Source organism: Neoarius graeffei, chromosome 4 (genome assembly GCF_027579695.1).
Source record: "Neoarius graeffei isolate fNeoGra1 chromosome 4, fNeoGra1.pri, whole genome shotgun sequence".
NCBI lineage: Eukaryota > Metazoa > Chordata > Actinopteri > Siluriformes > Ariidae > Neoarius > Neoarius graeffei.
In genome coordinates this window covers 52,254,535-52,269,510 of record NC_083572.1, presented here as the reverse complement: position 1 = coordinate 52,269,510, position 14,976 = coordinate 52,254,535, and the positions used below count along the sequence as shown (strand labels likewise).

General features: G+C 40.7%; 1 protein-coding gene across 2 annotated transcripts in view; it reads left to right on the top strand.

The window, feature by feature from the left end:
* slc12a5a (solute carrier family 12 member 5a) overlaps positions 1-14,976 on the top strand; it is a 443,979-nt gene that overhangs the window by 420,940 nt on the left and 8,063 nt on the right. For both annotated transcript variants that reach the window (XM_060918253.1, XM_060918252.1), the window contains 6 exons: positions 4,306-4,437; positions 4,599-4,706; positions 8,836-8,961; positions 9,344-9,534; positions 9,933-9,947; positions 10,033-10,166. In XM_060918253.1, the coding sequence (XP_060774236.1) occupies positions 4,306-4,437; positions 4,599-4,706; positions 8,836-8,961; positions 9,344-9,534; positions 9,933-9,947; positions 10,033-10,166 (706 nt within the window). The remainder of the gene's footprint in view (positions 1-4,305; positions 4,438-4,598; positions 4,707-8,835; positions 8,962-9,343; positions 9,535-9,932; positions 9,948-10,032; positions 10,167-14,976) is intronic.

Below are 14,976 nucleotides of genomic sequence, written 5' to 3'. Positions count from 1 at the left end.
GACTACCAACACCACTGCCCTGGTCAAGAAGGCGCAGACACGACTCCACTTCCTGCGGAGGATGAGAAGAGCCGACCTCCCCACATCTGCACTCACCACATTCTACAGGGGTGCCATTGAGAGCATCCTGACCAGCAGCGTCTCTGTCTGGCACGGCAGCTGTCTAGCTGCAGACAAGAAGGCGCTGCAGAGGGTGGTGAGGACAGCAGAAAAGATTATCAGGTCACCCTTACCAGCCATTCAGGATCTGTACACTTCACACTGTTCCAAGAGAGCGATGAACATTATCAAAGACCCCACTCACCCAGCACATAAACTGTTCTCCTTACTGCAGTCAGGGAAGCGCTACCGCAGCGTGCGGTGCCGCACAAGCAGACTGGGAAACAGCTTCTTTCCACAAGCTGTCAGACTCCTCAACTCACTGAGGAAAACTACATGAACATTCCAAAGATACCAAGAACATTCCATGAACATTTATTCACCATGCCCTTGCACCTTACCCTTCGCACCTTATATACTGCATCTATACTGCAGGACTCTACCTATACGACGACTGATTGTACTCTCTGCTGCTGCTGCTGCTGCTGTTGTGTGTGTGTGTGTGTGTGTGTGTGTGTGTGTGTGTATTTATTGTCCATCAGTATGTCTTATTATTGCACAGTGTGTGTGTGTGTGTGTGTGTGTGTGTGTGTGTGTGTGTGTGTGTGTGTGTGTTTTACTGCGGTGTGTGTGTGTGTGTGTGTGTGTGTGTGTGTGTGTGTGTGTGTGTGAGTGGGTGATTTTTATCAATAGTATATGTATGCTTAGTTAAACTTGCACATTGGAGACTGGTCAAACGCAATTTCAAACTTCTGTGCTAACCCTGTTACATAGATTTTTGACAATAAAGTACACTTGAATTTGAACTATATTGCCAGTATACTACTGCATTAGAAAAAGAAAGAAAGAAAGCTCAACTTTATTCATCACACGCTTGTGAAATTCCTCTCTGCATTTAACTCATCTGAAGCAGTGAACACACACATACCCAGAGCAGTGGGCAGCCAGGCTAACAGCGCCCGGGGAGCAGTTGGGAGTTAGGTGCCTCGCTCAAGGGCACCTCAGCCCAAGGCCGTCCCATATTAACCTAACCACATGTCTTTGGACGGTGGGGGAAACTGGAGCACCCGGAGGAAACCCACGCAGACATGGGGAGAACATGCAAACTCGACACAGAAAGGCCCCTGCCAGCCGCTGGGCTCAAACCCAGAACCTTCTTGCTGTGAAGCGACCATGCTAACCACTACACCACCTTGCCATGAAAGCTTCTTGTTAGTGAGTGCACAGGGAACGCTCAGAGAACTAGAAGTTCTAGTGGGTGACACAGTGTTGTAGTGGTTAACACTGTCACCTCACAGCAAGAAGGTTCTGGGTTTGAGCCCAGTGGCTGACGGGGGCCTTTCTGTGTGGAGTTTGCATGTTCTCCTCGTGTCTGCGTGGGTTTCTTCCGGGTGCTCCGGTTTCCCCCACAGTCCAAAGACATGTAGTTTAGGTTAATTGGTGGCTCTAAATTGTGAATATGAGTGTGAATGGTTGTTTGTCTCTATGTGTCAGCCCTGCGATGATCTGGCAACTTGTCCAGGGTGTACCCCGCCTCTCGCACATAGTCAGCTGGGATAGGCTCCAGCTTGCCCACGACCCTGCACAGGATAAGCGGTTATGGATAATGGATGGATAGATAGTCCTAATAGAAATTATCTTGTGAATCACAGCAAATTTGTTTAAATTTAAAGGTGCAATTGTCATTTTTTTTATTTCTTACTAGCACAAATAATGTGGAAAATATGTAAAAATGGTTAAAAAAATTTTAAGTCATGGCCTCAGCACAAGCATATTACGTATCGGGGGGAAGTTAAAAAAAAACTGTTTGAAACCCTGCCTTCAGGTCCAGAATGCTTGTTTGTGTTTGGATGGACCTCTTGTCATTCAAGTCAAGTCAAGTCTTCGACTCGTTCAGTATCATACTCGCTGAATGGAATATATCTGATATACACCATGAAAAAAAGCCAGCCAATATTATTTAAATGTCACTCAGATCCGCGATGCATTTCATATGAAAAGCACGAGTTTTTCAACACAGGATAAACTTCATATCTTCAAGCCAATGTGTGATTTTCTTTTTATGATATAGACACATTCACAAACTAGAAAAGCACTCAGAGAGCGCAGACCTCCGCCAAGAATCCTTTAAAAAAATCCGGGATCCAGAAGGTGATCCGGCTCACCGCCAAAATTTAATGGATTGTTACTTGCGCCCAGTCACACCTCTGGAAAAAATTTCAGAGCAATCTGTTCATAACTTTTTCCGTAATGTTGCTAACAGACAAACCAACAAACAAACAAACCAACGCTACCAAAAACATAACCTCCTTGCTGGAGGTAACAAAAAGTACCCAAATTTATCAAAACAATTTATCGATTTCCTCACAAGTGACATTCGAGAAAAAGTCACGGTTGTTGTCCAGATGTAGTTCATATGAAAAATACGAACCACGAAATTTCCCAGTGAAACACTCGTGTCCATATTATATAAAGAACTATATTAATAACTATATGGTACAAATCAGTATGTTATAAAGTAGATTAACTATACATAATATGTACAGTTATGGTCAGAAGTTTACATACAGTGGCATGAATGTCATCTTGGATATGAATGTCATGGCAATATTTGGGCTTTCAGTAATTTCTTTGAACTGTTCTTTTTCTGTGGCAGAAGGATTGTACAGCATAAATCTTTAATTAAAAAAACACTAGAATTTGGTGCACAAGTTTTAATTTTCTTTGGGTTTTCTGAACTCAACACAGGGTCAAAATTATACATACAGGGTCAAAAATATACATCCAGCACACCTAATATTTGGTAAAATGTTTCTTCGCAAGCTTCACCTTGACCAAACATTTTTGTTTACCATGGACAAGTTTCTGGCAGAATTCTGATTGGATATTTCACGACTCTTCATGGTAGAATGGGTAGAGTTCAATTAAGTCTGTTTTTTTTTTCTTGGCATGGACTCAACTTATAAACACAGTCCATATATTTTCAATAGGGTTGAAGTCAGGACTTGTTTTAAGCTTAATGTTAGCCTGCTTTATCCTCCACAACCAGCTCTGATGCATGTTTAGGTTCATTGTCCTGCTGTAACTCCCAAGTTGTGTTCAAGTTTCTGATGGTTTATGCTGAAGAATTCTGAGGTAGTCCTCCTTCTTCATTATTCCATCCACTTTATGCAATGAACCAGTTCCACTGGCAGCAAAACAGCCCCAAAGCATGATGATCCTACCACCACCACCAGCTGGTACAGTGCCCCTCTGTACATGGTGATCATTGTGGCCAAACAACTCAATTTTTGTCTCATCTGACCATACAGCTTTCCTCCAGAAGGCTTTTTTGTTTGTCCATGTGGTCAGCTTCAAACTTTAAGCTTGAAGGTGTTAATTTTGGAGCAGGGGGTTATTTCTTGGATAGCAGCCTCTTCGTCCATGGTGATCTGAACTGTAGACAGTGATCCATCAGCTTCCAGTTCATGGCAGAGCTGTGCCATGGTGGTTCCCAAGTTGTTCCTGACCATCTGAACCAATTTCCTTTCAGCTCAGGGTGACAGTTTGGGTTTTCTTGAAGCAAAGTGGCTTGGCAATGTGACTACACCTCACAATAACTTGGATACAATTGTTTGAACTGATCTTGGAATTTGCAGTTGTTTAGAAATGGCTCCAAGAGACATTCCAGAGTTGTGTATATCTGTGATCCTCTTTCTCAGATCTGCACTGAGCTCCTTGGACTTTCCCATTTTACTGTGTGTTGGTCAATCCAATGAGTGCTGTAAACAAACCCTTTTTATGAAGGCACAGAGAAGCTACCAGCTGTAGTCAATCATGATCACTAACAGGAAGTTAAGAGACCTTGGCCTTGGCAAGATAAGAGACATTTTGGAAGTTTCAGCACCTCTGAATTAATAATCTAAGTGACCGTATGTCAGTTTTTGACCCTGTATGTATAATTTTGACCCTGTGTTGATTTCAGAAAACCCAAAGAAAATTAAAACTTGTGCACCAAATTCTAGTGTTTTTTTATTATTATTAAAGATGTATGCTGTACAATCATTCTACCACAGAAAAAGAACAGTTCAGAGAAATTACTGAAAGCCCAAATATTGCCATGGCATTTATATCCAAGATGACCTTCATGTCACTGTAAGTAAACTTCTGACCACCACTGTATATACTATATAGTCAGTGATGGTGGGTGTGTTTGTATATGTGAAGGTGTGGAGGAAGTGCAAGATGCGCATCTTCACTGTGGCCCAGATGGATGATAACTCTATTCAGATGAAGAAGGACTTGACAACCTTCCTCTACCATTTGCGTATAGATGCCCAGGTGGAAGTAGTGGAGATGGTGAGCCTCTCTGTCCCTCTCTCTCTCCCCTTTTCTCTTTTCCTTCTGCAATTAAACTGTCTTTATAGTCTATCTCCTTCTTACTCATTATCTAGTTTTTGCACATTTCTTTTTTTCTTGTCTTCACATTCTGAGAGTTTCTCCTTTGTTCTTCTCTGTAGCATGACAGCGACATCTCAGCCTACACCTATGAGAAGACTCTGATGATGGAACAGCGTTCTCAGATCCTCAAGCAGATCAATCTCACCAAGACAGAGCGTGAGCGTGAGGCAAGCCCACACACACTTCTTGAAAAACACACACACACACACACACACAGAGTTGGAGCGAATGTGTCCATCAGTCTGAGCTAAATTAATTTACTTTCCAGCTATTCTGTCCCTCTGGAGAGGTCTACTGTTGTTATACTCCTTTAAGCTTCATGCAAATGAAGCAAAAAAAACCAAACATAATTGTGTTATGATATTGCAGGATCTGCAAATCACCACTTAGCTACTCTAGCCTAGAGCAGTATTTCCTGTCTCCGTCCAGGAGTTCCTCAGCACTACAGTGTAATGATTTTTCTCTTCTAATATGTTGAGCCCAAAAATCTGAATACTCTACCAAGAACTGCTTTTATTTTCATTACTTAGGATAAACGATTTTTTTCTTTAGGTGATACTTTAAGAATTCAAACATAGTCATAATTATTGTCTCTTAACAACTATACACAAGTGTTGCCAGGCAAAACAAACCTTGCCTGGCAGCACTTATTTTATACCAATATGTTGATAATGGTAATATTTCTCAATCATCAGCTGTCAGGTTATAGCCCTTTGAAAACCCATGACCTTGAGTTTGACCTTTCAGGGTTACTCAAGGTCAAAGGTCATGGTGCCAAATGAAAGCCCATATGGCACTTCCTAGAAGTTGATAACAGTAAATATCTGTCTACCATCAACTGTTTTCAAGTTACAGCCCTCTGAAAATCCGTGACTTTGAATTTGACCTTTCAAACTCACTCAAGGTAAAAGATCATGATGCTAAATGAAAGCCCATATGGCACTTCCTAGAAGTTGATAATGGTAAATATCTGTCTACCATCAACCGTTTTCAAGTTACAGCCCTCTGAAAATCCATGACTTTGAGTTTGACCTTTCAAGGTCACTCAAGGTCAGAAATCATGGTGCCAAATGAAAGGTCATATGGGAGTTCCTACATGCTCAGAATTGTAAACGTCTGTCTATCAGCAACCATTTTTGAGTTATAATGGAAAATGTTATTTTCACTGATGACCTTGATCCCCCCGACCTTTAACACCCAATGGCTACAGAGATTGTCCAAGCTACCCCATCATGCAGCAAATGGTTGGAAGCAGAATTGAAAGATGCACATTTTTATTTTGGTTTGAAGTCAAAATGATGAATTTGAAGAAAGTTATTGCAAAAAAATGATTTTGACCTTTCCAGTGACCTTGACCCGATCACCCCCAAAATTTAATCAGGTAATCTATGGACTATTGCCCACCTACCCAGAAAATTTGAAGTCAATCAGTGCAACTGTCTAGACGCTAGATTGTTAACAGACAGACACACAAATGAAAAGTCGTGCAGAGCACGATACTTGCGAAAATCACAAAGAAATGGAAATTATGGCCGATTAGGTGTTTTTACAAGATTTGACCTTGGTGACCTTGACCATTGACCTTGACCCACCAAAAACTAATGATGTCTTTGTGTGACTCTAGTGAGTTGTCCTGTGCATTTTGGTGAACATTCAAGAAATGACGACGCTAAAGCACCAACAAACAAACAAACAAATGGACAGATCAGCATACTTGCAAAAATCTCCGATTCTCACAAGTAACAAACAGACAAACAAACAAACAAACCGCACTGATTGCAATACCTCGCCCCGCTGACTCCATCGCAGGCGAGGTAAATATTGAATCAGTTAATATGGCTCTTATACAATTACGTCTTATCCCTCCATGATCATTTCAAGTTTTCAAATGTGACAGTTGGCAGAGGAAGATGAGGTCCTTCATCTGAATAGAGTTATCAATCATCCATCTGGGTCAAGCTACTGACATTAACCAGTGTTAGATTTCAGCCCTCCCATTTCATATCACCATTGCACTGTGGGACCCTGAACCAAAATCACATGGGATCTTGAGGTCCGTAGAGACTCACTCCCTAACTAGCTAGCTAATCTTTGATCCCTGGTTGAATTTAGGAGCAAGCATATTTATTCAGTTTTCAAAAATAGTGAAGCAAGCATGCATGATTCATGAAGGTTGGGTCAGGAATACTGATGTTAGATGGGAGAGCTAAAATCTAATATTTGTCAGTAGCATGACAGCTAAATTATTAGAGCTGAACAATGTATTTGATCACAAGATTTCATTTTTGGCAGAACAAGAATTAGAAGGGCACTCGCAGAGCACATACTTCCACCAAGGACAATACTCGACTGTTCTGTTATATGCAAATCTGCAACTGCAACCACTTTATATGTCTGGATACAGTATATTTCCAAAATTATTAGAATTATGTGCCTACATGTGTATTCCAGAGGATTACTGCTACCCATGAATATGGATTGTGATGTGGAATCGTCATATTCCTACATTGGTTATGTTTTTATTTTTCACTATTGAAAGTTACTGCCATCTACTGGATTTGTATGGGAGATGTCTCTCGTAACATTAGCGAAAGTGATAATACAGGGTGTTTCAAAATATTTGATATTATTTGAGATGTAAATATCCCAGAAACTACATAGTCGAGGCAAATTAAACTGAACAGGCTTAATGTTGAGCAATATAAGATTTATTCCTCAAAATTTGAATGAGAAATTCAAAGGTATGTGGATTCCATGAACGATTTCATAAATTTTCAATATGCACGCCGCCTGAGGCACGGACACAAAGACAGCCTTCCTCTTTGAACTTTTTGTGCCATGTCCAAATCTGCATTGCACTTGGTGCATTTTTAGAGAATTATCTCATAAATGCACGCTGCACAGTCTTGTTCGACTGTGTCCGAGCATACTCTAACACACAAAACGCCTTTTCTTTTCCAGCGAATGGCATTTCTATACCTAAAAAGATAAAAACTAAGAACATTAAACATCAACTTTTGACCTGTTTCCACACATACTGTTAAAATTTGAGGTCAATTGAATGAGAACTTATTTGATTGTGAAATGATATCAGATTTTTTGAAACACCCTGTATATTCATGAATCCGCCCTGTGACTCAGATCCGCTCCAGAATTTAATGGGTTCTTCCTTGGCTCGTGCTGCACCCTTCCACCAAGTTTCATGGAAATCAGATCAGTAGGTTTTGCTTAATTCTGCTTAAATCAGACAAACAGACAAACAAACCGCACCAAAAACCTCCTTGGTGGAGGTGTGGCAAACAAATACACACACAATTAAAGGCAGATAAGCTTTGACATCTTTAATGCTAACCCAGGGCTCTACTCCAAATAACAGACATGCGAAACAAAAAAGTGTTCACTAAAACTAAAAACTTGAGACTTATGGTTCCATCACCCGTCCTGTTGGGTAATTTGTACTGTGATTGAACAATGTGTGCTTAATCTGTCTACTTTTAGTTTTTCTCCAATAAAATGGATGATAGTGTAAAGCCAAGAAGCCTTTGTCACACGTGCACTCAAGCACATAGTAAAATTTAACCTCTGCATTTAACCCATCTGAAGCAGTGAACACACACATACCCAGAGCAGTGGGCAGCTACGCTACAGCACCTGGGGAGCAGGTGCTTTGCTCAAGGGCACTTCAGCCCAACCTCAGGCCATAGATGCCCCATTTTAACCTAACTGCATGGCTTTGGAAGAAACCCACGCAGACACTGGGAGAACATGCAAACTCCACACAGAAAGGCCCCCGTCGGCCGCTGGGCTCGAACCCAGAACCTTCTTGCTGTGAGGCGACAGTGCTAACCACTACACCACCATGTCACCTCAATCACGTTCATTACACCTGTAATTGTGTTTCACATCCACCTTCTCAATTGATGCTGAGTTACGGATGTGTAAGCAAAGCAGGCTGAAAAATATACACCTCCAGTCCACACAAACTCTAAACGATGTTTCACAACTCTCACTGATTCTACACTGAATCTACAGTCTGGGCTAGAATGAACTCAACCCCAGCCTTGCTTCTTCATACCATTCTGTGTTTTTGTCTTATGATCGTTGGTGGTGCTGTTGCAGTTGGTTCCACAAAAGTCCAGAATAATCCACTGAGATATGATGATTGTTAGCAGCACATAATTTGATGTGGATACAAAAAAAAAAAAACTTGATTGAGGTCTTTTGAGCCCTGCCAGCCCATTTTCTCCAACATCTTCTCTTACTGAGTTGAATGTTTGTTTTGTTTGTTTTTCACAGATCCAAAGCATCACTGATAGTTCACGTGGTTCGATTCGTCGCAAGAACCCAGCAACAGTCAACACCCATTTGAGTGTGACTGAGGAAGTAACATCCAGCAGCAAGGAAGATAAACCAGAGGAGGAGGTAAACATTTGCTCATGTACTAATTTACACAAGCTATTACACAACAGCTGAGTTTCCTGTTAGGCCAGTTAGCCTTAATTCCAGATGTAGATTTTTTTTTTTTTACTGCATTTGTATGTTTGTAATAATTGTGCATTTTGGGTCTAGCATGGTAGGTATATGTTTGTTTGTTTGTATTTTTCAAATTTGCTGCCATGATCTTGTGGCACTGTGAAAAGTTAAAATGCTTAATTCTATTCCTCTCTCACTCACGATCTTATTTCTTACTCAGATATAACAGTTATGTCTCTACATCTTCCTCCTTTTCCCTCACACTGTCCATGTGCACTTGTTGTACCTTGCCCTGCCTCTATAGTGTGTCACTGTATCCCAACCTCCACAGGAGCAGCTCATCCACGATAAGAGCACCAACCCACCAACACCCGCGACCCCACAGTCCCCTGCCACTGAGGTCGTGACTCCGAGCACAGCTGTCCAGATGACCTGGACTGAGGCCAAATGTGATGGAGAGCAGCCCAAACCTCCAGGGGCCAGCACACCTGGGGCCATCAAAGACCTTTTCAGTATGAAACCGTGAGTGTCAATATGCAGTCCATTTCTGCTTCAACATATCAAGTAGAGATGGTGAAGAACAGAGATTATGTCCAGGGAGCAATAAAGTATCACCAAACATTGTGCATTTAGTGTGAAATATGATCAGCAGCAGGTTCTTGTATATTCACTGCTCAGAAAATGGCCTCTTGTCCACACCGTCATAAAACATGTACAAGATTCATTAGCTCAGGCCTACAGTGCCATCTTCTGGAGAACAGGTTCAAAATGAGGGTTGATTCTCAATAAACATTGATGGTTAACTTGAAAGGTGTTTTAAAAAGAATTTGCCAAGATCTCATTGGGTAATGAGATCACACTGCATTAATAATTTGTTTTTGCTATCTTTTTATACTTTTTTCCTGTTTATCATGCAACAGAGAGTGGGAGAATCTGTGAGTATTATAACAGGTTATAAAGATACATTGCTGCAGTCTTCATTAATAACAATAGCTGACATTCTTTCCATTCTCCACACAGAAACCAGTCCAATGTCAGACGCATGCACACTGCTCTCAGACTCAATGGTGAAATCGTGAAGAAATCTGGGGAGGCCAAGTTGGTCCTGCTCAACATGCCTGGTCCACCCAAGAACAGGACTGGAGATGAGAACTGTATCCTTTGATTACATGGTTGATTTCAAGTGATAATTTTTTTCTCAGTTTTATATCTTTATGCTTTATTCTGCTCAGGGTGACATAAAATCTGGAATTTATCCCAGGAACACTGGGTGTGAAACAAGAAACCTTTGAATCCAGTTACATTCCTAATTCCAAAAAAGTTGGGACACTGTGTAAAACATAAATAAAAACAGAATGTGAAGCTTTGAAAATCATGGAAACCCTATATTTCATTGAAAATAGTACAAAGACAACATATCAAATGTTGAAACTGAGAAATTTTGTTTTTTTTGTTTTTTTTTTTAAATATATGCTCATTTTGAATTTGATGTCAGCAGCACATTTCAAAAACGTTGGGACAGGGGCAACAAAAGACTGAAAAAGTTGTGTAATGCTAAAAAACTAATTTGGTTAATTGGCAACAGGTCAGTAACATGATTGGATATAAAAAGAGCATTCCAGAGAGGCGGAGTCTCTCAGAAGTAAAGATGGGGAGGGGTTCACTGCTCTGTGAAAGACTGTGTGGGCAAACAGTGCAACAATTTAAGAATAACGTTCCTCAGTGTAAAATTGCAAAGAATTTGGGGATCACATCATCTGTGGTACATAATATCATTAAAAGATTCAGAGAATCTAGAGAAATCTCTGTATGCAAGAGACAAGGCTAAAAATTGACATTAGATGCTTGTGCTCTTCAGGCCCTCAGGTGACACTGCATTAAAAGCAGACACGTGTCTGTGTCTGTAGTGGAAATCACTGTATGGGCTCAGGAACACTTCAGAAAACCATCGGCTATGAAAACAGTTCATTAATGCATCCACAAATGCAAGTTAAAACTAGATATAAATAATATCCAGAAAGACCACCACCTTCTTTGGGCCCAAGCTCTTTTACAATTGACTGAGGGAAAGTGGAAAATTGTCCTGAGGTCTGATGAATCAAAAGTAGAAATTCTTTTGTGAGCTCATGGACACCACGTCCTCCAAGCTAAAGAGGAGAGGGACCATCCGGCTTGTTATCAGTGCACAGTTGAAAAGCCAGCATCTGTGATGGTATGAGGGTGCGTTAGTGCACATGACATAGGTAGCTTGTACATCTAGGAAGGCATCATTAATGCTGAATGATATATACACGTTTCAGAGCAATATGCTGCCATCCAGACAAAATCTTTTTCAGGGAAGGCCTTCCTTCTTTCAGCAAGACAAACCACTTTCTGCACATATTAAAACTGCATGGCTCTGTAGTAAAAGAGTCCAGGTGCTCAACTGGCCTGCCTGCAGTCCAGACCTGTCTCCCATTTAAAACATTTGACACATTATCAAGCGCAAAATATGACAAAGGAGACTGCGAACTGTTGAGCAACTGAAATTGTATATCAGGCAAGAATGGGATAGCATTTCTCTTTCAAAACTACAGCAATTGGTCTCCTCTGTTCCCAAACGTGTACAGAGTGTTGTTAAAAGTAGAGGTGATGCAACACAGTGGTAAACATGCTCCTGTCCCAATTTTTCTGAAATGTGTTGCTGACATCAAATTAAAAATGAGCATGTATTTTTCAAAAAACAATAACATTTCTCAGTTTCAACATTTGATATGTTGTCTTTGTACTATTTTCAATGAAATATAGGGTTTCCATGATTTACAAATTATCGCATTCTGTTTTTATTTACAGTTTACACAGTGTCCCAGCTTTTTTGGAATTGGAGTTATATTTAATACTTGGTAGAGAAGTGTTCATTGGCAATGACAGCTTCAAAATGCTTCCTGTATGAAGAAACACAGTGTTCAGTTGGGATTTTGGCTCATTCTTTGACACAAATCATTGAGGATAGTCTGATACCCCTGTGGTTATCAGTCATATCTAGACAGCCTTTCTTAGCTTGTGGAATGATATAGATGATAGACCTGGTTTGTCACAGTCATTGATTTGATTGCTGGCGAAAGTCAAGATGACGTCATTCAGATCATACCTTTTTAAGGCCTCAGGTGGAATACCATCAGGTCCTGGAATTTTCCCTTCAGTGAAGGAACTTGTAACTTTGTCTACCTCCTCAATTTTGAACAATCCATCATTGATATCTAGATCTTTGATCAATCATCATCATTGATCATCATTGATATCTAGATCTTTGAGTGATCAATCATGGGCTCTTTCCCCAGTAGATTGCAGAAGTGAGTTTCCCACTTTTTCAGTCTTTCCTCCTTTGTTGTACTTGCTAAGATACCTTTTGGTACAGACTTGCGTCCAGTGACCTCGTATATCAGCTTCCAGCTTTCTCTGTGTTTTGCTCAAGCATTAACACTCTCCACCTTCTCCAGGTTCTTACTTAGGTCTTCTTCACAAAGTTCATTGTAAACATTCTCCAGATTATCTTTTTCTTTCTGTAATCATTCCTAGTTGACTTTTGAACTATCCTATGTGTCTGTATGAAATGCGTCCTGTACTTTCTTCTTTGCCATCTTCGAGGAAAATTATTGCACTTCTTCTTTTATGGTATCATGGTGTCAGGAGCTTCTTGGTTGGCTTTGATGAGATGGCTATATCTTATTGATGGTGTGTCGATAATTCAGCAAAGTGGTTATGCACTATGACTGTGTATAACTGTTACAGATCTTTATCTCTCAACACTGACCAGTCATAATTCTTCTGCCTTGGAGGTGTTTTACTCCAGCGGAGTTTCAGTTTCATAAAAGTAGTTACTATACAATGGTCTGAGCCAAGAATGCTAAATGAGCTGTATGTGTTTACATTTGTGACAGAATTGATCCACTTCCTGTTGATCAAGATGTAGTCCACCTGCGTCTTAGTGCCACTCATGTCAGACATGCATGTCTTCAAGTCAAGTTTATTCAAGTCAAGTTTATTTGTATAGTGCTTTTAACAATAGATATTGTTGCAAGGCAGCTTTAGAAAAATTAAAGACTTTAAACATGAACTAATTTTATGTCACAGTCCGGTCCAGTCCATCCATGCCTGAGTTTGTGGGACCTCCAGGCTGGATCCGGGACAGGAATTCAGTCCTGCCCTACTGTAGGCCATTTTCCCGGAAGCAGCACTCCCACACCTGCTACCACTCCTCTCCCATCAGCCAGGGCCTTCTTAAGAGCTGTTTGGAGCTATTCCAGTTGCCAGACTGTCTCTAGCAGACTTTCCTCACCTCGCTACAGCCCTTTGGTATTGTGACTTCTCGATTCCCCCTGGCTGTATCGTTCTATGATTTTTTTTGTCTACAACCCCGATTCCAAAAAAGTTGGGACAAAGTACAAATTGTAAATAAAAATGGAATGCAATGATGTGGAAGTTTCAAAATTCCATATTTTATTCAGAATAGAACATAGATGACATATCAAATGTTTAAACTGAGAAAATGTATCATTTAAAGAGAAAAATTAGGTGATTTTAAATTTCATGACAACAACACATCTCAAAAAAGTTGGGACAATGCCATGTGAGACATCCCCTTTTCTCTTTACAACAGTCTGTAAACGTCTGGGGACTGAGGAGACACGTTGCTCAAGTTTAGGGATAGGAATGTTAACCCATTCTTGTCTAATGTAGGATTCTAGTTGCTCAACTGTCTTACGTAGGTCTTTTTTGTCGTATCTTCTGTTTTATGATGCGCCAAATGTTTTCTGTGGGTGAAAGATCTGGACTGCAGGCTGGCTAGTTCAGTACCTGGACCCTTCTTCTACGCAGCCATGATGCTGTAATTGATGCAGTATGTGGTTTGGCATTGTCATGTTGGAAAATGCAAGGTCTTCCCTGAAAGAGACATCGTCTGGATGGGAGCATATGTTGCTCTAGAACCTGGAAATACCTTTCAGCATTGATGGTGACTTTCCAGATGTGTAAGCTGCCCATGCCACACGCACTAATGCAACCCCATACCATCAGAGATGCAGGCTTCTGAACTGAGCGCTGATAACAACTTGGGTCGTCCTTCTCCTCTTTAGTCCGAATGACACGGCGTCCCTGATTTCCATAAAGAACTTCAAATTTTGATTCGTCTGACCACAGAACAGTTTTCCACTTTGCCACAGTCCATTTTAAATGAGCCTTGGCCCAGAGAAGACGTCTGCGCTTCTGGATCATGTTTAGGTACGGCTTCTTCTTTGAACTATAGAGTTTCAGCTGGCAATGGTGGATGGCACGGTGAATTGTATTCACAGATAATGTTCTCTGGAAATATTCCTGAGCCCATTTTGTGATTTCCAATACAGAAGCATGCCTGTATGTGATGCAGTGCCGTCTAAGGGCCTGAAGATCATGGGCACCCAGTATGGTTTTCCGGCCTTGACCCTTACGCACAGAGATTCTTCCAGATTCTCTGAATCTTTTGATGATATTATGCACTGTAGATAATGATATGTTCAAACTCTTTGCAATTTTACACTGTCGAACTCCTTTCTGATATTGCTCCACTATTTGTCGGTGCAGAATTAGGGGGATTGGTGATCCTCTTCCCATCTTTACTTCTGAGAGCTGCTGCCACTCCAAGATGCTCTTTTTATACCCAGTCATGTTAATGACCTACTGCCAATTGACCTAATGAGTTGCAATTTGGTCCTCCAGCTGTTCCTTTTTTGTACCTTTAACTTTTCCAGCCTCTTATTGCCCCTGTCCCAACTTTTTTGAGATATGTTGCTGTCATGAAATTTCAAATGAGCCAATATTTGGCATGAAATTTCAAAATGTCTCACTTTCGACATTTGATATGTTGTCTATGTTCTATTGTGAATACAATATCAGTTTTTGAGATTTGTAAATTATTGCATTCCGTTTTTATTTACAATTTGTACTTTG